Below are 21,756 nucleotides of genomic sequence, written 5' to 3'. Positions count from 1 at the left end.
CGAAAAGATGAGTAAGTGAATAAATGAAAGAACAAACCGGTGGATGGAACGTCACTGCTCCTCATTCTCAGAGTGGCCATTTCTACGGCCCTCATGATTCCCTGTGGCTCACCTGGTTACCTAGACACAGGACACGCGACCTCAGCCCTGCTTCTTCCTGCCACTGATGTTGTGTGATCTTGAACAAGTCACTTGCTGTCTACACCAGGTGCACCTACGGTAACCAGCTGTAAAACTGGAGCATGGCCCAGGTGTGATCCTGAATATAGGAGGTAGTAGAACCCCTACCAAGTTCAGGACTCCCCCAATCCTCCATTTGTGGTGGCCCCAACTGGCCCCCAGACAGCACTGCTCCTGAGCAGTTCAGTGACAGAAACATTTCAAGCACTAATAAAATTACCTTCTCTAAAGAAGGCAATTTGCATGTTAATGTTTTGGGTAATTCTGTGCAGCTCCAGTGCCCTCGGGGCTGCGGTTTCTCTCTGACAAAGTGATAAAAATAAACTCCCGCATAAAAGAGCATTTCTCTTCTCTCTCATTTGTGCTCTAAAGTGACATTCTTAATGTGAGTCAAGCTGAAACCCACTTCTTGATCTTGTTTTTGACACTGATCTGCCTCCCATCACCGTTCTCAGTGACGGGCTGGCTCCTCAGATCTCCTCAGAGGGGTCTCTCCTTGAGACCCAGGCTCCATCCTCCTGGGGAGAATGGGCACCCCCACCCCCAAGGCTCCAGACTCTGGTGTTCTGTGAATTCCAGATATTACAGCCAGTTAGCGGGAGGCAGGCATGGAGCACAGGGAAAAGGCTGCCTTCAGCAGGGACAGAGTGGCCGGTCTTCCCCCAGATGGCCCTTTTTTAAAAACAAAAACAAAACTACAGTGGATGGAGAGCCTGAGACTGCCCTCCAGGGCACCAGACTGCTGGGCCTGGCCCCTCTGATCACCAAGAGACAATAAGTAAAGAAGCTCAAATTTTGGGGTGTCCTCATGTGTCCGACACACATCAGGCCCCTTCCATCTGTATTTTCTCATTGAAACTTTACAAGAGCAGGGTAGGGTGGGTAGAAGCTGAGGCTCCCAGAAGTGAAAGGAATGATCCAAGTTCACCTGCCAGCCCATAATAGACCCTGAACTTGAACACAGGCCTGTGTGGGTGCTTGTGGCTGTGGATGAGCCGACCAGTGGGAGAGGAGACAGTTGACATTCCCCCAACACCTACTGTGTGCCGTGTATTATGTCTAGATATTTCATTCAGTCCATCTACTAATGTGAGAGACCACATGTGCAGTGACCCTTAGGACACCCAGGTCTCATGCCTCTGACAGTCTGGCAGCAGAGGCAGATAGAGAGGAAACATAAAAACACAGAAATAAGCCTGTATTTACATGTGATGAGCTCAACGAGATAACTAAGTTTCAGGGAGAATGGCAGAGACCTAATTTACACTAGGAGGTGGTTCAGGGAGCCTGTCAGAGCACCGACGCTGACGTCTTAAGGGCCAAGGGTGTGAAGACTGAGGGAAAGAATGTTCCAGTAGAGGGAACGGTTAGTGACAAAAGCCCTGAGGCGGGAGAGTGTGCAGGAGGGTCTGGGGAACAAAAGCTGGCAGTGAGGGGAGTGGCACACAAGCAGAGAGGGGGGTTCTGGAAGGCAAGGGGGCGGGGGGAGTTGCTACAGAGGCAGGCAGGAGGTGCTAGATCTTGCTGTGCCTCCTAACAGGTTAAGGAAGTGGATGTTGCTCTGAAGGCTGTGTTGGAAGGGGCAGTGTCAGAAACAGGGCGACCAGTAAGGAGGTTGCTGGGAGGGCAGGGGAGCCTTGGGGGGTGGTTGGCGATGGTAGAGAGGGAGGGGGGCGGTGGGAGAGAAGTCTCGAAAATGGCTCTCCAATTTCTGGCTTGAACAGTGTGGTGGGTGGCGATAGTATTTATTGAAATGGGTACGATTTAAGGTAAAGCAGGATGGAGGGGGGAAACCAGAGTTCCATTTGTCACAGGCTCTTTGAGATGCTAATGAATACCCTGGTGGCAGAAAAGGGATCTGGCCGGGGCGAGGGATTGGAGCATCAATCCATAGAAGATATTTAAAGCCTAGGGAATGAATGACGGGAAGAGAGAGACCTGTCTTAGTCAGTGCCCAGGCAGAGAGACCTGCAGGACCCCACGCTCCGTGAACAAGAGGAGTCAGTAGAGCACTGGAGCCCCTGAACCAGGAGTTGCCAGAAAGATACAGAGAAAAGCCAGAGAGTGGGGCATCGGAAAAATAGGAGAATGCACTTTAAGGAGGGAGGCTTCCCCACTGACCAATGCTGCAGAGGGAGTGGGAAGGGGAAGGAAGGTGGCCAGGCTTTTGGCAGGAGCAGTTCCAGTAGAGGGGGCGGGGATGGAGGCCCACCCTGAGGGGTGGACACAGCATCTCTGTGGGCCGTTCGGCTGATCTAGGGGGCACCAGGCCTGAATTCCAGACCACCCACCTCTCCTCCCACAGGCGTCTGCGGGCTTTCTGGACTCTTCTGCAATTTTCTGCTGCTTCCTCTGCATTCTGACCCTATCCACTCCCCAATACACGCTCTAGCTCTCTCTCTCTCTCTCTCCCTTACACACACACACTCTTTCCCCTCTGCTCCAACAAAGGAAGGTTCACACACCTCTGTATCCACCTGGTGAGTGTCAGCCAGTGTCTGTGGACTTGAATCACCCAGAATGCTGGCACACAAACCCTCTAGAGCCAGGCTGCCATGGGGACGAAGAGTTAGATTTGCTCTATGAAAGGGCAGACTGGAGGGGACTTGGCACATTTCAGCTCAGAGGCAGAGAACACATGATAGGAAGGGGTCTCCGGGGAGGTGATGAGCACCCCGCCTCTGGAGAAGACCAAGTAGGGGCCAGATGCCCGTTGTTAGCAATGCCAGGGAGGGCAGCCATGGCTCGGGATCTCAGGGGGGCCTCCAGGCCAACAGACCATACTAGAACCGGTCGTTCCTCCGTGTAACCTGTGGCTCTCTCCTTGACTCTCGAGCAAGCCTGATGCAGCTAGTGTGCTGAGAGGGCAGATTCACAGCACCTGGGTTTGAATCCCCACCCCACCTCTGGGCTGTGGAACTCTGCCCAAATACCTCTGGGGTACCTCTGTGTGCCCTAAAAGCCTCTGGCACCCAGCTAACACACAGAGCCCAAGACAAAAGCAGTTTTTCTATGTCATTAAACACTGATGAACAGCCCAAGGGTTATAAATGTATCCACCGCCCAGATTTTGTTTTGAGGATTAAATGAGAGGTGCCCCTGAAGAGTTCGCCACAGTGCCTGGTGCATACTAAGCCCTACTCATAGTAATTCTTATTACTTTGAGTGTTATTGTCCTGTAAGGGCCTGGATTGTGTTATTTTTGAAATCCTTTCCATGCCAGAGGTTTTAACCACTTGCTGAGGAATAAGTGTGGAACCTCAGAAAGTTCTGCTGCAGCCATTAATCCCATGAGAAATGTCTGGAATTGCTCCAAGGAGTTACAGGAAGCGGCGACAGGTCCCGTAGCCCATCTTCCCCGCCAGTGACTCAGAAGCTTGTGTCTGTGGTGATGGAGCCGGGTGATGCTGGATGGGACTGGAGGGGGACCTTGGGCCACTTTGTGCTGTTCAGCAGTGTGACCCGTGCCTAACGAAATGATGAAGGAGCTGCTTTCGACTTTGGTTCTGTTTGTTATTCGGGTGTCACAGGCTCCTGGCGATAATGATTTTCTTGCAAGGTCTTTTTATGATTCATTCCTGACACTTACTAATTTTTCCATCCAGACAACGACAAAGGTGATGGTGACTTGTCACCGCTGTAATGGGTAAATACAACGACTGGGTGTGTGCCCTTCTGTTCTCGAACTGTGTGGGAAGAGGTGGGAGTGAAGAGGCTCTTCCTTCTCTAAAAAGATGGGCCTTCTGGAAGTTGCCATCTGATTTGGAGTGAGACAGTGCAGAGCAGTGGTGGGAACCCCAGCATGGGCACTGTCCCAGAGCATGACCTTGGGCAGGTGGCAAGATGTTTCGGGATTTCTGTGAGATGACATGAGCACACAGGAAGAACACACAGTGTGAATTCCTGTGGGCACGGTGCCCCCGATAAGTCACTACCATTTTTTGAACATTCAGAAGTTACCATCCCTGCCCATGCTTCTGGAGTCTCAAGAAATCACCCAGTGTGCAAAAGGAGAAACTGAGGCCTAAAGAGGGGAGGAGACTAGTTCGAGGCCCCACGGGGACAGAGACTATTCTCTCCTGAAGCCCTGCACAACTCTTCCTCCCTGTCATCCCAGCCCATGTGCTCTTTATTCTACAAACCAGTGTGGAGCATCTGCTCTGTGGTTGCTGAAGATAGAAGTGAAGACACCTTTGCCTCATGACAGTCCAGTGTGGAGACAAGCGATCAGCTGTCAGCCACAAAAGAAGCAAATGAAACCAAAGCCATGATAGCACTGCAGGATATGTGGTGAGGGCATAGAAACCCAAGAGGGGGCTAGCCCGGGGCTTCCGAACAGCTGTTATTAAGCACCATGTTGGGCTTTCTCTGGGCAGTGTCTTATAAAAACCACCTGGGAGAGGTGTAATGTCCTCACTTTGCAGGTACAGAAGCAGAGACCTGGAGAGGTGAAACCACTTGCTAAAGACAAGGCCACTAGTTTATGGCAGAGCTGGACCCAAACCAGCGCGTGTGACCTCCCGCCATCACTGTCCCATGAGCCTGGTACCGTCTCATGGGAAATGCCCTGGTTCCATCTCTTGAAACGGAGTCCTTTGAGACCCCAGCCCTGGCCCAGAGAGACCACACTCGTGTTTGGGAGCAGCCGATGGAGCCAGGCTGCCAGACTCCCTAAGAAAGGAAGGAAGGTTCTGGTGATTAACCACCTTGGAGCTGGTACAGGTTTCACAGGCAACCCTTGTGGGAAACATTCAACTGCACAGAAAAGAATCACTAAGCTAATTCTAGTCAAGATCATTTAGCTTTATTTCCTACCAACGATTCCAAACAGAAAGCCTGCATACTTACACATTTAGAATTTCACTATGAGACAGAAACATGTCTTCTAGGTGGGTCATAGCACACCAATACCTTGAAGTGCTTTGCTGAGCATGGAAGCTCAGGTGTTTTTTGTTTTTTGTTTTTTTAATTCATGAGAGACACACACACACACACACACACAGAGAGAGAGAGAGGCAGAGACATAGGCAGAGACACAGGCAGAGGGAGAAGCAGGCTCCATGCAGGGAGCCCGACGTGGGACTCGATCTCGGGTCTCCAGAATCAGGCCCTGGGCTGGAGGCAGGCGTTAAACCACTGAGCCACCCGGGCTGCCCAAAGCTCAGGTATTTTTAAGAGGAAAAAAATATCTCCTATTCAGTCTGGGATAATATCCCCTGGCTGTCCACAATGATTTGGATTTAATTATATCCAAATATGCAAATGTGTCCTGTAACCTGTAAACTGGACAAACCGCATGGCCTCTGTGGGTCTGCACTCCTCACGCTTGTCATAGCGTCCTCTTCTGAGCCTCACCTGGAGAACCAGACGAGAAAACGGATATGCTTTGTGAATTGGCCAAGTGTTAGGCTGTTTTGGTCCTTGAGCCCCGGAATTGATGATGGGATCATTGGAGATGTCTCTAAGTCCTGTGTGCAAGGATCCCTCCCCAGGGGTGGGGACCAGAAGGACTCCTGAGGCCACAAGGAGTCTGTGGCCCACCTTCGCCCATTGACTGATAGAATGAGGCCATGGTCTGTCAGGGGCTGCATCCCCACGTTCAAGTGACAGTCTCAGGTGAGAGACGTGCATATGGCAACATCCGGAATGTTTCAAAGGCTGCTTTCTCCAGCGACATCCATCAACCAAATAAAAGTCTCAAAAAATATTCAACAGCTTATCTTCAGGGATGGGCGGCAGGTGGGCTAAGCCTATTTGCAGGGACTCGCGGCTCTCCGCCTCCTTACAGACATCCTGCAGAGTGGATGGGACCTCGTTTGCCATCAGGCGGGTGTTATACCTTCCTTCGTGTCTTTCTTTTCAATAACCCAAAGAAACATTCTGACTTGGCCATCGCTTTAAAGGCTTGTGAAGCAGCTATGGAGTAAAGAAGTCTCAAGAACGGTTCCTATGGTCTCCTACCATCCAGCTATGTGACTTTGGCAAGTCTCCTGAGTGTAAGATGGGACTGATCCTGCCACCTGCTGTGTAGGGCTTCTGTGAGATTAAGTTAAACAATGCATGTGAAGCCTTTAGTTCAGGGCCTGGCCCATGTAAGGGCTCCATACTTATTAACTAATGTTGTTTGTTACTGTCACAGGTCACCACAGCAACGTTACCAAAGAGATGCCTCCAACTCCAAGTGAGAGCTGGGGTGGGAGTGGCGTTCAGGTAGCTGGCAGGAGAGCAGGGGAGAGAGGGAAGGTTTCTTCTATTTCTCCTCAATGGCTCCGGTGACCTCAAAGACTTGGGTGCTGGTAGGAGAGTGTCTCCGAGGGCTGGGTGAGCTGTAGCAGAACCGACAAGCCAGGAAGCTATAGAATTGTTAAAACCCTAATCCCCAACGTGACTGCATTTGGAGATGGAGCATCTAAGGAAGTAACCGAGCCTAAATGAGGTCATAAGGACAGGGCCATGATCCAAAGAGACGTCTGCAGGCCGGAAAGAGAGCTCCCACCAGAATTCAACCCTGCCTGCAGCTGGATCTAGGACTTTCAGCCTCCAAAACTATGAGAAAAATCTGTGTTGTTAAAGGCCCTAGGCTGTGGTATGCTCGCTATGGCAGTCCAAGCAGACAAAGATCCTGAGGAGGGGTGAACAGTGGGATTTCAGCGGAGGAGCTTGTTCTGGGCATCCCCCCCTGGTCCATGACTGCCCACAGCAGGGCTCGCCCAGCACTAGGCTTCACAGAGACCATCCTCTTCACTTCTTTACTCCACTGCCGCCTCGAGAGCCTTTAAGGAGATGGCCAAGATCGAGTCTTCATTCCAAAGTTTCCTGCTCACGCACGGGTGCAGGATCACCAACGCTGATGTTACAATTGTCATTTCAAGGACCTCGTGGCCCACGAACAGAACCTCCCGGAGATGGGGACAGGAACCTGCATTTTTGGCAAGGTCTCCAGGCCATTTCATGTGTAACACGTTTGAAAACCACAGGTCTTAAAAAAAAAAAGAAAAAAGAAAAAGAAAACCACAGGTCTTGAGGAGAAGTCCTCCCCCTGGTGTTAGAGGCCCTCCTTCATGAGGCTCCTGACTTGCCCTCACATCCACATCCAACCCATCAGCGGATCATAGATCTGTTGCTACTGCCCTCACACTCTGGGCAGAATCTCATCATCCTCCCCACCTCCGTCATTCCCACCCTGGTCCACGCTGCCAGCAGCCCTCACCTGGACCAGTGCAGTAGCTACTAAGGGACTTCCTTGCTGTCTCTTCACATGTACCCCTTCCTCCTGGTCTCAGCACAGCAGCCGCACTGATCCAGCCACTTCATGTCTCCTTAGTGGCCTCCCATCTTCCTCGGCACGGAACCCAGGCTCTGACCATGGTCTCCAGGGCCCTCTGTGGCCTGGCCTGTGAACCTTTCCAGTCTCATGTTCCTTGGTACAGCCAGAAATGGGCAGGGCCTTGCAGAGGGCAATGGAGTTCTGGCCCACTTAGCAGTCAGCGATACAGCTGGGAGAAACGGGATACGCGGTTTCTCAGAAACCAAGAGAGGACTAAATGCAAAGCCAGAACAATTTCATGGCTTTTCAGCTCCATCATTCAATTTAAAAATAACTCCATCAGATTGTCTTAAAATGCAGACATTTTTAGCCCAAAGACGAGCTTCTCAAAAGTTCAGGGGCAGGTCCTTTTGTGGAGAGAATGAAGTAGGTACAGACTGGACTCGGCAGTGGGGAGAAGGAAGAGGAGGAAGGATGATTTCTCAAGGTGGGGTCCCTGGACCAGTGGCCTCACAAGCACCTGGGACCGTGGTAGAAGTGCAAATCCACAGAACTTCAGGAATCAGGAACTCCAGGGCTGGAGCCCGAACCCGGTGTTTCCACAAGTTCTTCAGGGTTCTCTGAACCTCTTGAGCCTCTGGTCTGGACCATCTTGGTTTCATGAGCCTGCACCTTGTCTAAGAGAAGAGTTTTCATAGGTTGTCATTCCCTTTGCCCCTTGGCTTATCCTGCTGTCCTCCGCTGGAAGATGCATCACAAGATTGCTGAAGACTTCACAGCCCATTCAAGTGGATTAAACGGATCTTCATCAGAGCCTGCGTGTTCCAGGCTGTACTGGGCAGTAGGGATGTGGAGAAGCCTGGGGGCACTGTCCCTGCCTCCAGGAGGACACAGTCCCACTGGGGAGACAGCCTCATACCCATGGATTTGTCTCAATACAAGCACAGAACAAGGGGAAGTCCCGAGATAAGGCAATTAACTTCACCTGGGGTGAGCCAAGGAGAGCGTTACAGACCTCCAGACCTTGGAGGCTGGATTGCAGGCACTTTTTATATAACATGTATATATATATATTTTTTTCTAATATCAACAATGAACATGCATTATCTCATTTGGGAGATAGAGAAAAGTGGAAAGAAGGATATAAGAAGACCCTGTAAATCTAGGGCCACTCTCCTGCCACACGGGAGTGTAAGCTGATGGTGAATACCAGTGTGTACATTTCGTTCTCTTTTGGAAGGAAGGAACATTTTTTAAAATTTTTATTTATTTATGATAGTCACAGAGAGAGAGAGAGAGAGGGGCAGAGACACAGGCAGAGGGAGAACCAGGCTCCATGCACCGAGAGCCCGATGTGGGATTCGATTCCGGGTCTCCAGGATCGCGCCCTGGGCCAAAGGCAAGTGCTAAACCGCTGCGCCACCCAGGGATCCCGGAAGGAACATTTTAAAATACTTGAATGGCTCTTCCAACTTTTGCCAAATTGCTCTTCAAAAGTCCACAGCAATTTCTACCGACTTGCTATTACTGTTATTTTACATTTTGGTTAATGGGTGAGCAATAGTGCCCCATGGCTTTAGTGGGACTGGCTGTTTCCTCTCTTACTAGCTAATGTGTGTGAACTACCCATTCATGTGCTTTGTCCATTGGAGGACTCTATATGGTTTCAGTATTTTCCACATCATATTAATTACCAAAACCAGACTTAACATTAAAAAAAACAAAACCCTCAGATTCCTAGGATGTTATTGCAAGAGAATGAATGAGTCAGAAATCAAAAACAGTGATAGACCAAGTGCTTCTGATAGCCTTCTCAATAGTGAAGAGAACGTAACTGGTCTAACATCCAGCGGTGGTGGGTATGGCGAAATGGTACGCAAAGCAAGATTTGGTGGAATACTATGCAACTTTTTTAAAAAAAGATTTATTTATTCATAAGAGACACAGAGAGAGGCAGAGACACAGGCAGAGGGAGAAGCAGGCTCCACGCAGGGAACCCGATGTGGGACTCGATCCCAGAACTCCGAGATCACACCCTGAGCTGAAGGCAGATGCTCAACCGCTGAGCCACCCAGGGGTCCCCCTATGCAGCTATTAAAATAATGTTATGAAGACTGCATAGCAACATACGAAAATGTTTACATATCATTTTAAGTACAGTAAGTACAAGGCTTAGTGCCTGTGTATTACAGCTAAGTGAAAACACGTCTTCTAGGCAGCCCGGGTGACTCAGCGGTTTAGCGCCGCCTTTGGCCCAGGGTCTGATCCTGGAGACCCCGGATCGAGTCCCGCGTGGGGCTCCCTGCATGGAGCCTGCTTCTCCCTCACCTGTGTCTCTGCCTCTCTGTCTCTCTCTGTCTCTCATGAATAAATAAATAAAATCTTAAAAAAAAAAAAAAACACGTCTTCTGAGGACAAAGAGAGTGCATAGAAGGCCAGTTGTCAAGGACACTTGAAGTCCAAGAGGGGGGACATTCATGAGCTTTCCTACGCTTTCTGCTGGCATTGTCACTGTATTTTATAATAAATAGTAAGAAGGAAGGAGAAGGACCCAGAAAGAACATGTCGACGGTCTATGGAGAATCTGGAAAAGGCAGAAGAGTCCTGCCCCCTGGAAAGCAGTTTGGATTATCTCGAGTGCAGTTCCTCATCCTATTCTCCACGCCCAGCCCGTCAGAGACTCAAAAACTTTCCATTCTCTCAAGCACAGTGAAAACTGTCCCGGGTTCAGCCACCATTTCCTGGGCCACTTGATGAAACGAGGAGCAAGAGCAACGTCTTGTCAAACTCAAACACAGCCCCTCAGAGTGGCCATTGTGGGAACCAGTGACCTACAAACTCGTGGTGTGCGGTGCCGAGTGTCCCTCTTCCCAACCCTCAGTGACCTTCCGATGCTCTCAGACACGCTCGCTAGGGCTCAGCAGACTGTGTGGGGCTCTCGGCCATTGTAGACAGCCGTTCTCCCCGGTCTCTGGCCTGAGAAGTGTCTGGCTTGCTTTCTTATTTTGGTGGTGGTGGTGGTGGTGGTGGTGGTGGTGCAGTTTGAGGTCAGAAGACCTAGGGTCTGGTCCTGCCTCTGCCAGTCACTAGGCCTCATTTACTGTTCCCCTCCTCTGTAAAATGAAGATGCCAGACCAGGCTTGGGGAGCCCCTGGGTGGGGCGGAGGATTGTGCTTGGCTGGGTATGAGGAGGCCAAGAGTCCCCCTAGATGAGTCCCTTGTGGTGAGGAAGGTAAGTGAAGACAGGTTCTGAGCAACCACCCACCTCATGGGATTTCATTTGAGGAATAAAACAAAGCCCACAAAATTTCTGTGGCAATAATAAAATAGGATCCCCCTGGCTGGAACTCCACAACTGGCTTTCAGCTCCCTTTGCCCAGATCAGTGGCTCCTGGCTCTCATCTCCTGGCCTTCCAGCCCTTTTCAGTCTAGTCCAGCTGGGCCCTACTCCACCTGTCCTGCTGTGGGCACCCTGGATTATTGCTGGCCACATGCCCCTTACCTCCCTGTTCTCTGCCCAGCCCTCCACTCCCAGCTCATCTCTGCCCATCAGAGCCCTACCCATTTTGCCCATTCCTTATTCCAGGAATAAGATGCAGAATCAGCTGCCTGGGTTCAAACCCCAGCTCTGCCACTCACCATTGTGTGACCGGCAGGCAAGTTATTTCTGTTTTCTCATCTGCACAGTGAGAGTTGTAATGGGGATCTGAGTACCTGACCCAGCAGGCCTGGCTCCTGCAAGTCAGTAATGCCCATTGACCTTCACTTCTTTTTTTGTTTGTTTGTTTGTTTTTTGACCTTCACTTCCGCTTCTGTTTTTCCCTGCATGTATATAAACTTTATCAAAGTAGAACATGTATGCAGGAAGTTTGCACTGCGTTTTCCTTAAAGCAGCACATGCAGGTAGCTTCAAATACAAATAGTAGCAAAGGGCTCCTGATTAAAGGTGGCCACCCCTGCATTGCCTCTTCCCACCCACTAGAATTTCCCGTTGCAGGTTTTCAAAATGGGTACGTGACTGATTCCATGACAGGAATCCCTTGTCCCTTTCACCCTTGCTCACCTACCTCCTGACCCCTGCAATCATCAGTTCATTCTCTGTATTTATATACCAGATTCTGCTTTTTGTTCGTTCGTTTTTTCTTTTTTCTAATTCCACATAAAAAATAAAATAAGCATATGTTTACTATAGAAAATCAGGAAATGTAGACAAGCAAAAAGAAAACCAAGTATAACATATGAGATCTCATTTCTCATTTTAGAAAGTTTTCTTCTGGGACGATTTAGCCATAATACCTTCTCCCTCCAAAAAAAATCCTTGTATTTTTTTTTTTTCTGTGCATTACAGCTTTCATCACAGCCTTATTAGTTTAGGGGAAAGAAACGAATATTTTGTTGAGTAGAAGCTGCTCAGCGCTTGCTATTTCCGCTTGGGCACCACCAGGAAACTTGTTAGGAATGCAGAGTCTCCCCCGCCCTCACATACCGCCCAGGCCCAGAATCTGCAGCTTGACCGGATCATGCACTTTGAAGCTGAGAAGGGTTGCAGACCAGAGCTTCTCCAAGTTGCAATCCATGAACTGTTCCTTAGAGTCCTGGACAAGAGGCCTGAGCCAGAATGTAAACGCCTGCTGTTTCCTTTACAGAGAAAGATTTGCTGCAAAGTACCGCCAGCTGACCTGAACAATGTGATTGATGAGAGGAGTGATTTATATTCTGGCCCAGACTCCTTATCTTGTCAGAGACCAGGGACACACAGTTCCTGGACTTGGCACCCTCTGCTGACCACACTTCGAGTAGTGCTATTTAGATCATGCACTTCTGCAGTTGGGGGCTGGGACTGCACGGAGTTTCTCTGGCTTTGGATCCTGGCTTCTTCCACCCTGCGTGGATCTGCCCCTCCCACTGGCTGTGACAAATGCACACGCATGCACATGCACATGCATGCATCCATGCACACACTCCAGGAGAGCCCTGGCCCATCGTCAGGAAACATTCATCTCTCTGTCTCTCTCTCTCCATCTCTCTCTCTTTCTTGAAGATTTATTTATTTGAGAGAGAGAGAGAGAGAGAACATCCATGGGGGGGCAGTGAGGGAGGAATAGGAGAGAGTAAACCTCAAGCAGACTCCCTGCTGAGCACAGAGCCCAGGAGGTGGGCGGGGGGCTCCATCTCACGACCCTGAGATCATGACCTGAGTTGACATCAAGAGTAGGGTGCTTAACTAACTGAGCCCCGCGGGCGCCCCAGACATCTCTGCATCTTGATGCAGACAGAGGCCCCCTTGCCCTGTGTCTGTTTGCACCATGCCTCTGTTTGCAGTAAAAGGGTTTACACCAGGGTTACCAGTCCCTTTATCAGCTCCTCTCATCAGAGCCAAACAGAGCAGGGGGCTGGCAGAGCATCCAGAGTCAAGAAAAGATGGGCCAAAAAAGCTTGAAAGAAGACAAAAAATGACATCTTTGCTCAGCTCAAGTTCCCAACACAAAAAGAGCTCTCAGATCGCAGGGTCCATATATCATCCCGGATTCACAAAACCCAGGCCAGGCATCTCCCTGCAAACAGCAGCAGGCAAATAATGTACCTGCGCTGGGAAGCAAGGCCACGGAGAAGGTACGGGTGAGCAGAGGCCACGCTGGCCTCCTTTAAGGTACTATGTGACATCCTGTCCAGTCTGAGTGTCCCCTTCCCTGAGGAGCCCAGGGAGTCCCATGACTTTGAATCATGGGGTTCATTTTTACTAGGACATGGGGAAGACCTAGAACTTTTCATGCAGCACAACTTAGTTAAAAGAATTGAGAGCCAGAGTTTGAATTTCTAGGCCACTAATTTCTGGCTGTGTGACCTTAGGGAAGTTACTCAGCCTCTCCGAATGTTAGTTTCCTCATCTGCAAAGTGGGACATGATAATACTGATCTCAAAAACGTGTTGTGAGGATTAGTGGCAACGTCTGTAAAGTACCTAGCACTAGCTCACTTGTTCACCCCTTCCCTCCCTCACGTAGTCAGCATTCTGCATTGAGCACTGGGTGTCTGGCGCTGGGGGAAGAGTGGCGAGCTGGAGCTTACAGCCAGTGGGGAAGATGATAGAGATTGTTGAAGAACCAACCACACAAACACTGAACAAGAGCTACGAAGGAAAATGCAGGACGCCTATGGCAGGGCCCCTCTCTAATCTGGGGATCAGGGAAGGTTTCACTGAGCAGGTGATTTGGGGCTCAGATCCCAAGGATGAGTAGGAACTGAAGAGGCAAAGTAAGGGAAGAACATTTCAGGGACATAATGGGGACTCCTATTACCTCCTAGAATATCCTTTTGGGTCGAGAGAGGGGTCAGGTTTATTTTACTCCTTGAGGAAAGGTTTATATACAGCAAAATACACAAATCTTAAGGTACAATTTGCTGAGTTTTGACAGATGCACACACCTGGGCAACCAATACCCTCTATCAAGATCGGAAACCTTGCCATCAGACTTCTCAGGAAGTAACTTTTTCCGTTGTTACAAAAGTTAGGGGCTGGTTTTAATTTTTTTTTTTTTTTAAGATTTTATGTATTTATTCACGAGAGGCACAGAGAGAGGCAGAGACACAGGCAGAGGGAGAAGCAGGCTCTTTGCAGGGAGCCCGACGTGGGACTCGATCCTGGGACGGAGGGATCACGCCCGGGGCTGAAGGCAGATGCTCAACCGCTGAGTCACCCAGGGATCCCAGGGGCTGGGTTGTAATGCAAACGTTTGATGGTGGAACAGAGGGATAAGGGCTTGGGCTAGCTTTAAATCCCAGCTCCCCCACTTTCTACCCATGTGACTTTGCCCAGCTGCCTCCACTTGTCTGAGACTTAGTTTCCTCATCTATAAGACAGTTAACTCAGCCCACCTCATAGGATGATTAGGGATTGAGTGCCCAGGGGCTGCCTGGCGCAAGGTAGGCACTCTGGGGGTTAACCTAGAAGCTAAAGTTCCCAGAGTGGAAACAGTGGTGAGGAAGAAGCCTGGTGGCTGGGCTAGGGCCTCGCCAGGGCAGCGCACTGGGCAGCTTTGGCATTCACACCCCGTTAATGCCCATCTCTTGGTCCACAGGCATGTGCTTGCAGGCCTTCGTCGAGGCTTTCTTTTACCTGGCCCGGAGGAAGTTCAAGATGCTGCCGCTCCATGAGCAGGTGGCCTCACTGGTTGACCTCTGTGAGTACCACCTGTCCCTGCTGGATGAGAGGCGCCTGGAGTGCGGCAGGAGCAGCAGAGCGGGGGGCCGGGCCCCGGGCAGCAGCACTCCCCAGGGGGCCACCCGGTCAGCCCAGCAGGCGGACGGCCACCCCCCATGCTGCACAGACAGTGCCCGCAAGTCCTCCGGGCCCAGACGCGCACTGTCCTGACAGCCGCTGCTGCTGCCAGTCAAGAGCAAGCCCTTCGGCCCAAGAGAAACCTCGGGCTCCCCGCGCGTGGAGGGAGGGCAGGCTGCGGAGGTTCCCGCTCAGCCCCGCTGCCTGCCCGCGTCCTGCTCGGCTGCGCTGCCGAGGCTCCGGCGCCCACCGCCTGCATCTTGGTGGCCCGACTATTATGAGTCACTGGTGGGCATGTGACCTCCCCAAACGCGACAGACGGCCTCCTCCATCCCGGGCTCCCAGAAAGCAGCCACCAGGGTAAAGCTGCTGCGACCCTGGCCGGGGCCGCGCCGAGGAAGGGCCGGAGGAAGCCGAGGCCCGGGCGTGGCGGCCTCCGAGAGCCACCATCGGGACATCGCGTCTACGTCCCGCCGCCGAGCTCCGGGAACGAATCCTGTCCCAGCCATGTGCTCTGTGATTTAGCTCTTTAGCTTGACTGTTGCTGCAGTGTTCGCTTTGTTATTAATTAAGAAATAATTGACCGAGAAGTAACTAAGTTCGGTTTTCAGCGTCTCGGCGCTGAAGGAGCCTCGCAGGTCATTTTGTTTGACTTTGTTTGACCTTGACCCCAAAGCAGGAGCCCCACGTCCCGCCCCCCGCCCGGGGCTTCCGATTGTCAACGCCCACCCCCACCCCAACTGTCCTTGGATCCAAGGCCACGATGTGGCAGCAGGTTGACAGCAAGCAAAGGGGGAGGGGGCTGGCTGGGAGGAGGGGCTCCGAGGGAGGACAGGGACACCCTGGGGGACCCTGGTGAGGGCCGCTGCGTGCAGGAGCAGGAGGTCAGAAGCTCGGGTGGCAGGAAGAGGAAAGGCCATGCTCTCCCTTCCACCAGACCCTTTGCCCGTCCCCCTCTGTGTCCCCAGGCGAAGGAAGGCTCGGAGGCAGCCGAAGGTGGTGTTTTGGGAAGCCAAGCACTGCAGAAGCCACTCTGAGCTGTTTGGTGACAAGAGCTGCCTGCAATGACTTTGTTTTCCCAAACAGACAGCAGGAAGGCTGGGAGGGGCAGGAGGAATGTGGGGCACCGCGAGTGCCTCTTGCGTAGGAACATTCTAGAGGTGTCATCAGCCTGATTCCTCCTACAAGACACAGAATCAAGCTGATGGTCCTAGAGACCTCACAGTCTCAGAATGCTGTTCCCATTTTCAGGTGGGGAAACAGAGGGCCGGGGTCGCACGGTAGCATCACGCTTGGTCCAGGTGTGTGTGTTGGCCCCAGAGCCACATTTCCTTTATGTCCCCAGGAGGGACAGGGGCGTGATTCCAGCTCCCACCCCTCTGCTCTGGGGCTACCCGTGTCCCTCAGGGCCCTGCCCACCCTCCTGCAGCCTGGGGGTAGGGGCTGGGACGGTCCATGCTCCTGAATGGTCTGCCCTGAGGGAAACCGACTTGGCAGACCCCCCCACCCCACCCCCAGCCACTCCTGAGTCTCTGTTGGTGCTGAGCAAATGGCTTCGCAGTGAAAGACCCCGTCAACATGTCTCTCACATTTGTCACCAGCTGGGAGCTGCAAAAGGGTCTTTTCAACCAAGCTCTGACTTGGTTTTCAGAAAGCATTCACTTGCTGAAATGGAGCGCAGTTTTCAAACACGTTGGATGTTCTGGGGAAGACATTGTGCAAAGGTTGAATTTGAGCCTCATGGTTCGGGGTGATTTGAAAATGTCAGTTCTCACGTTGAGGCGTGTCCTGTCCCTGTCCCCCACCCTCCCTGTCATCTGCAGGCAGGTGGCTCTGCTCTGCCCCCCAGGGTCCCTGTCAGGAAGGAGCCCCTCTTCTGCAGACAGGGCCTAAGCCCTGCTCCCCACCCTGGGGTGTGGAATGAGGCTTTACGAGAGGCCACTGAGTGACATATGGGCCCTTTTCTCTCAGTGCCACTGAGCAGGGAGAGTTAGAGCCTCCTCCCTATCAGAGTAAGGCCTGGGACTCGTCCCCACCTTCCCATGCCCTGAGGAACTCCCACTTGTTAAGCCCCTTGGAAATTTGCAGGTACATCGTAGGTACATTTCCTTTCTCCTGGAGGAGAGGAACTGGAGCCAGGGAGCCAGGGAGCCAGGGTCCAGATATGCCCCACGAGAGGCTGAGCCTCCTGTGCTTTGCCCTGTGTCATCCCATTTCTGGGCCACGGTGCTCAGGATGCACCCCTGGCCTCTTCTCTGCCCTGGTCCCTCTCCTTCCCCCTCCTGCTGAGTCTTACACACCCCACCCCTCACTGTTCCACTGGCCAGAGACCCCAAAGGGCGGGGGCTCCAGGGTGGGTTCAGTGAATGGAGATTAAGCTCAGCTCATCTCAGCATGGGGTACACCACTGGGCCCCCCACCCTTTACTGCCATGCCTGTCTTGCTCCTTGTAGGGTACCGCTCAGCCCCCGCCCCCCGCCTTCCACACTGGCTTTCCTGCTCCCCTCCTTCCATCCTCCTAGGAGATGTGTTTGGCTTTGCGGCTGTCACAGCCAGGATTTTGGTCCTCACAGCCTGGCCAGCATGGAGCCCATGGTTGGTCCCTACAAAGGTGCATTGGATCCAGGGCAGCTGGCCACAGGCCCCTCCCCACATGTGAAGGCAGAGTGTCCTGGAGACAGAAGCCTCTAGCCCCAAACAAGTGCCCTCTTGTTTCTTCTGGGGGGTCCCTGTTCACTCTCCCCAGCTTTGACTTCATCATCTCCTACCTCTCATCCTCCTCAACTCGTCCTCCATCCTTCATCCCTAGTGGCCCCGGAGGAATTCAGAGAACTCCAGAGCTGACCACATGACCTTCTAATTCGATCAACCCATCCTCTCTGTCCAGCTCATGCTCATGCTCCTTAACCCAACACTCAAGGCTGCTCGTAATCCAGCCCCTTCCGTCCTTCCCATCCTGAAGCTCTGCCTAGCCTCCACGCCTCGGGGAGCAGCCTCCACCCCTGTCCCTGCCACCACACTCCCAGGGCGCTCGCTGTCCATTGTTGAGAACATGCTGGGTCCTGCCGTGGTGGCAGAGGCCCAGGGCGAGGCCCCGCTCCCAGCTCTCCCACCCTTGTGCTTCCTGGTCCCTGTGCCTGGATGGCCTCCCTCCAGCCAACAGACACTTATCTTCAAGGTCCAGCTCATACATCCCACTTCAATCCCCCATACAGAATGAACTGTTCCCCCCATCTCCTTGTGAGGATCTGGAAAGTTCCAGCTTGCTGTATGGCAAACTCCCACCAAACTCCAAGTTCTGGCAGATGAGGCAGGAGCTGGACCCATGCGGGCCCCTGGAGCATGACTGGGGTGGGGGGCCAGCAGGTGCTCGCTGCAGTCCCGGGGGAGGCGGCGTTGCAGTGCTCTTTCCCCTCCGAGCCTGTGAGTGCCCTGGAGAATCCTGGACATTGAAACCTCGCCAGAGTGACGCTGCCAAGGGGATTCACTGAACACCTCACGTCCTCAGCCGGCTCCTGGGCTCCCCGGGGCACCGCAGCTGTTCCAGGATCCTGAGCACACAGTGGCTCCTCTAACCCTGGCGGTCTTTCCTCCGTCCTTCATCCTCTTGTCCTGGGTTCAGGTCTGACCGCCCCCCACCCCCATCTGCACCCCCTCTTGTGCAGCAAGCTACAAACACACACAGGAGTGTTTTGCAAGTCAAAGTGCTGTTCATGCCGTGCTATCTTCAGACCGCTTCTGGTTTTCCACACAGTGCGGAGGGATGAACTAATAACTTTCCTTCTCAAATGCACCAGGACAAATGAAGCCAAACAGTCCCCTCCTCTCCCTCTCAAGCTGCCCTTTATCCTTACCTTGAAGACACCCGTGCGCTGAAGAACGGCCTCGGCTGTGGCCCTAACACCTGGACTTTGCCTTGTGATTGGCAGAGTATAACACCAAAATAGCTTCCTTCTTTTTTTCTTTTATCTTTTTTTTTTTTTTTTTTTTTTCACTTCTTGATTAATGTCCTAAACTCCCTGGCCCTATAACTGAAAGCTGGGTTTGAAATGGCCGGCATTTGAGCACCTTCCCTCAAAGCTCAGAATTGATGAGACCCCTTGCCAGGGAGCTGGTGCCCCCGGTGGCCCGGGCCCTGTTTTCCTCTCTCTCTCAGCGAACCCCACCTCGCCTTGACTGACATTTTTTCCCAGTCTCCTGTTTGGTGTGATGAATTGGAGAGGGGTTTTCCCAGGTGGCATATGAATTTCTCCCTTGTGAAATAAATCCAAATTTTGCTTCCATTCCCAGGGACAAAGGAGCTTTGTGGGACACTCAGCCTACTCCATACCTTCATCTCCAGTGACCCAGAGTTTTGATGTTTCTATAACTAGGAAAACCAGGCAGCACAATGCTTAAGCGTGCACGCACATGCACTCACACAGACACACAGTGCCATCGGGCTTTTTAGTATAAAATGGCAAAATCACTGAGGATTCCCCCATTTCTGGCAATTTCCTTCTGAGTCTTATTTAGAGAGCAAAGGGAAAGGGTTCCGGGCAGTCTGGGTAACACCAAGGGGCTCCTGGGAAACATTTCCTCTGCCATGAAGATGCTTGCCGAGATTCCCACCAGGACCGTAGGGGCCATGGGGACATTGGGTGCTGCTCACCGGGGCTTCCCTGGGGCACCCCCAGGCTGCAGGAGCAAGGCCACAGATGTGATGGGGGAAGCCAGCCAGGGGTATTTCCCCTGCAGAACCTCTTGCATCACAATTGGGAAACGAAGACCTGCTTCTGCTGTGCCTGTGGCTCTGTCGAGGTGTGACCGCGCACCAACCCCACTTCACCTCTCAGGCCGATTTCAGGCCCCTATAGTGGCAATCATGTCATCATGAATATAAGAGAGAGGCCTGTCAGGGGACTTGGAGCTCAGAATCTACCGTAACAAATGTCTGTTGAGAGAAGGACCAGCCTGGATGTGCTAGAACAAGACAGATGCCGGGGAGTACTTGCACCCACCTGGGTGCCCCTGACAGAGGGGCCTCAAGGTCCAGGGGAGGCCCGAGCCTGAGCCATCCTCCTGGTGGTGGGCAGGGCTTTGCTGCTAGGCTGTGGCTCCTGCCTCTTAAAAGCCTTTGAATATTCTTTTTTTTTTTTTAAAGATTTTATTTTATTTATTCATGACAGACACAGAGAGAGAGAGAGAGGCAGAGACACAGGCAGAGGGAGAAGCAGGCTCCATGCAGGGAGCCCGACGTGGGACTCGATCCCGGGTCTCTGGGATCCCGCCCCGGGCTGAAGGCGGTGCTAAACCGCTGGGCCACCGGGGCTGCCCTGAATATTCTTTATTAAATTTTCATGGCACATAAAGTCAAGGTTCTGCTACTTGGCCTCAATTGTCTTGGTAACTTTGTAAAATGCAATAATAAAACAAAGCTGAGTGTTGCTAAACACAGGCTCATCGTAAAAACGGCTGCAAAGTATTGACGATTTCTTCCGCGTGATACGTTTTCACAGCAAATCCGTGGGGTGGACGATGCTTGTTCATTTTGGGTCAATTGGTGAGAAAAGGGTTCCTTTTAATTTGTTCCTCTCCTGATGGTTCCTGTTTGCCTAGGAAGCTAAACTGTGCCTCAAGGAAAGTGTGAGAGCCTGGGGGAGATGGAGGGAGGGGTTTGAACACTAAGGACATCTCCCCTCGGGAAAGCGTGCCCCGCTCCCAGAGTTCGGCCCCCTGTCAGAGACCATGTGGCGGGGCGACTGCCCTGAGAGGGAGGGGTGCCCTTGCAACCGCATGTGTGCAGCAGCCACACTGCCTGCAGCTCTGGGCCGAGGAGGTCTGCGTGGCGGGCTCTCCCCTGGCGGGTGAGGGAGGGGACCCCCTGGAGGACTGAGCCTTTCTAGCTGCACGGGAAAGGTGACTCGGTACTGCTGGCTCACCTGGCGGCTCCTTCCCTGGGAACATAGGTCCTCCCCCTTCCTGGCGCCCATCCCCCCCGGGAGCAGCCTATGTCTGCTCTGAACATTTCCCAGGCTCTGCACCGCCCGTGGAAGTGAAGAGCAGCCTGAGGTCACACCGGGATCCTTGCCCCCTGCAAATCCAGCACTCGGTGGTACTGGGAAGCTGCTCGTTTCACAGGCCCCTCGCGCTCCCCGCCCCGTGACAGGCCTGCGCGGGCCGGCCCTGACCCCAGGAAACTCCTTCGTTCCTCGGACCCCGGCCGTGCCATTCCAGGAAACATTCAGGCCCCAGGCGGTCCTCCCGTTCCTACTCTACGCAGCCCAGTGGTCCTGCGCTCCCGGGTCCGAGGCCGCCCAGCAGCCTGAGAGGCTGCAATAGCCCTGGCCCTCTCCAGCAGCGCCAGACACATGTTTGGGGGAATGAGTGGGGACACCAGGGCTGCAGGGGGCTTTCCACACATCTGCCTCCCCCGGAGCCCCTGGCAGTCCTGGAGCATTGCTGGTGCCCCTAAGGGCTCAGTCCCCACCTCCAGCTCTGACCCCAGCAGCTCCAGTTTTAGCTCTGATACATAATGGACTTCGTTATAAGATCGTGTCCTCGGTTGCTACCTTGCAACCAGGCAGTCTTAGAAACAAATCGAGGGAAGCCCAGAGAGAGGAAGCGCCTTGCCCAGAATGCCCAGCATGTTAGCCATGTGAGCTGACGTCTCCTCAGGGAGGGAATCTAAAGAGCAGAAGCTAGTGCCAGCCCAGGGGGCCTCTAGGTCAGGAGCTTTAACCTACAGTCCATAGTGCTTCTCGGCTGTAACCTGTTGTACAGGTGGAGCTCGTAGGTGAGGAAAAAGCTTCAAATGCCATCATCATCTCTTCCAATCTTTCACACTTGACGAAGCTGGGGACCTTGGAGAAATACCTTGTCCTGAGTCACAACCACAGTGGCATGTCCACCCTGACCAGCCGTGACCCTACCACTTGCCCAGCCACTCGGACACCTGGGACATATGTGTGTCATGCTGGCGGCAGTCCTCAGTCCCTAGGCTGGTTCACACCAGGACGCAAGGGAGGTTCTGGGCTCCCCCGGATTCAACC

At 52.7% G+C, this 21,756-nt stretch overlaps 1 protein-coding gene across 7 annotated transcripts in view; it reads left to right on the top strand.

Annotated features, from left to right (window-relative positions):
* TTLL11 (tubulin tyrosine ligase like 11) overlaps positions 1 to 20,176 on the top strand; it is a 244,759-nt gene extending 224,583 nt beyond the window's left edge. For all 7 annotated transcript variants that reach the window (XM_077850531.1, XM_077850530.1, XM_077850529.1 and 4 more), the window contains one exon: positions 14,526 to 20,176. In XM_077850531.1, the coding sequence (XP_077706657.1) occupies positions 14,526 to 14,818 (293 nt within the window). In that variant the 3' untranslated portion in view covers positions 14,819 to 20,176. The remainder of the gene's footprint in view (positions 1 to 14,525) is intronic.
* Positions 20,177 to 21,756: the final 1,580 nt, after the last annotated feature.

The sequence above is a fragment of the Canis aureus genome, chromosome 16 (assembly GCF_053574225.1).
Source record: "Canis aureus isolate CA01 chromosome 16, VMU_Caureus_v.1.0, whole genome shotgun sequence".
NCBI lineage: Eukaryota > Metazoa > Chordata > Mammalia > Carnivora > Canidae > Canis > Canis aureus.
The sequence above is the reverse complement of the archived record's forward strand: the minus strand, read 5'-3'. Positions and strand labels throughout refer to the sequence as shown.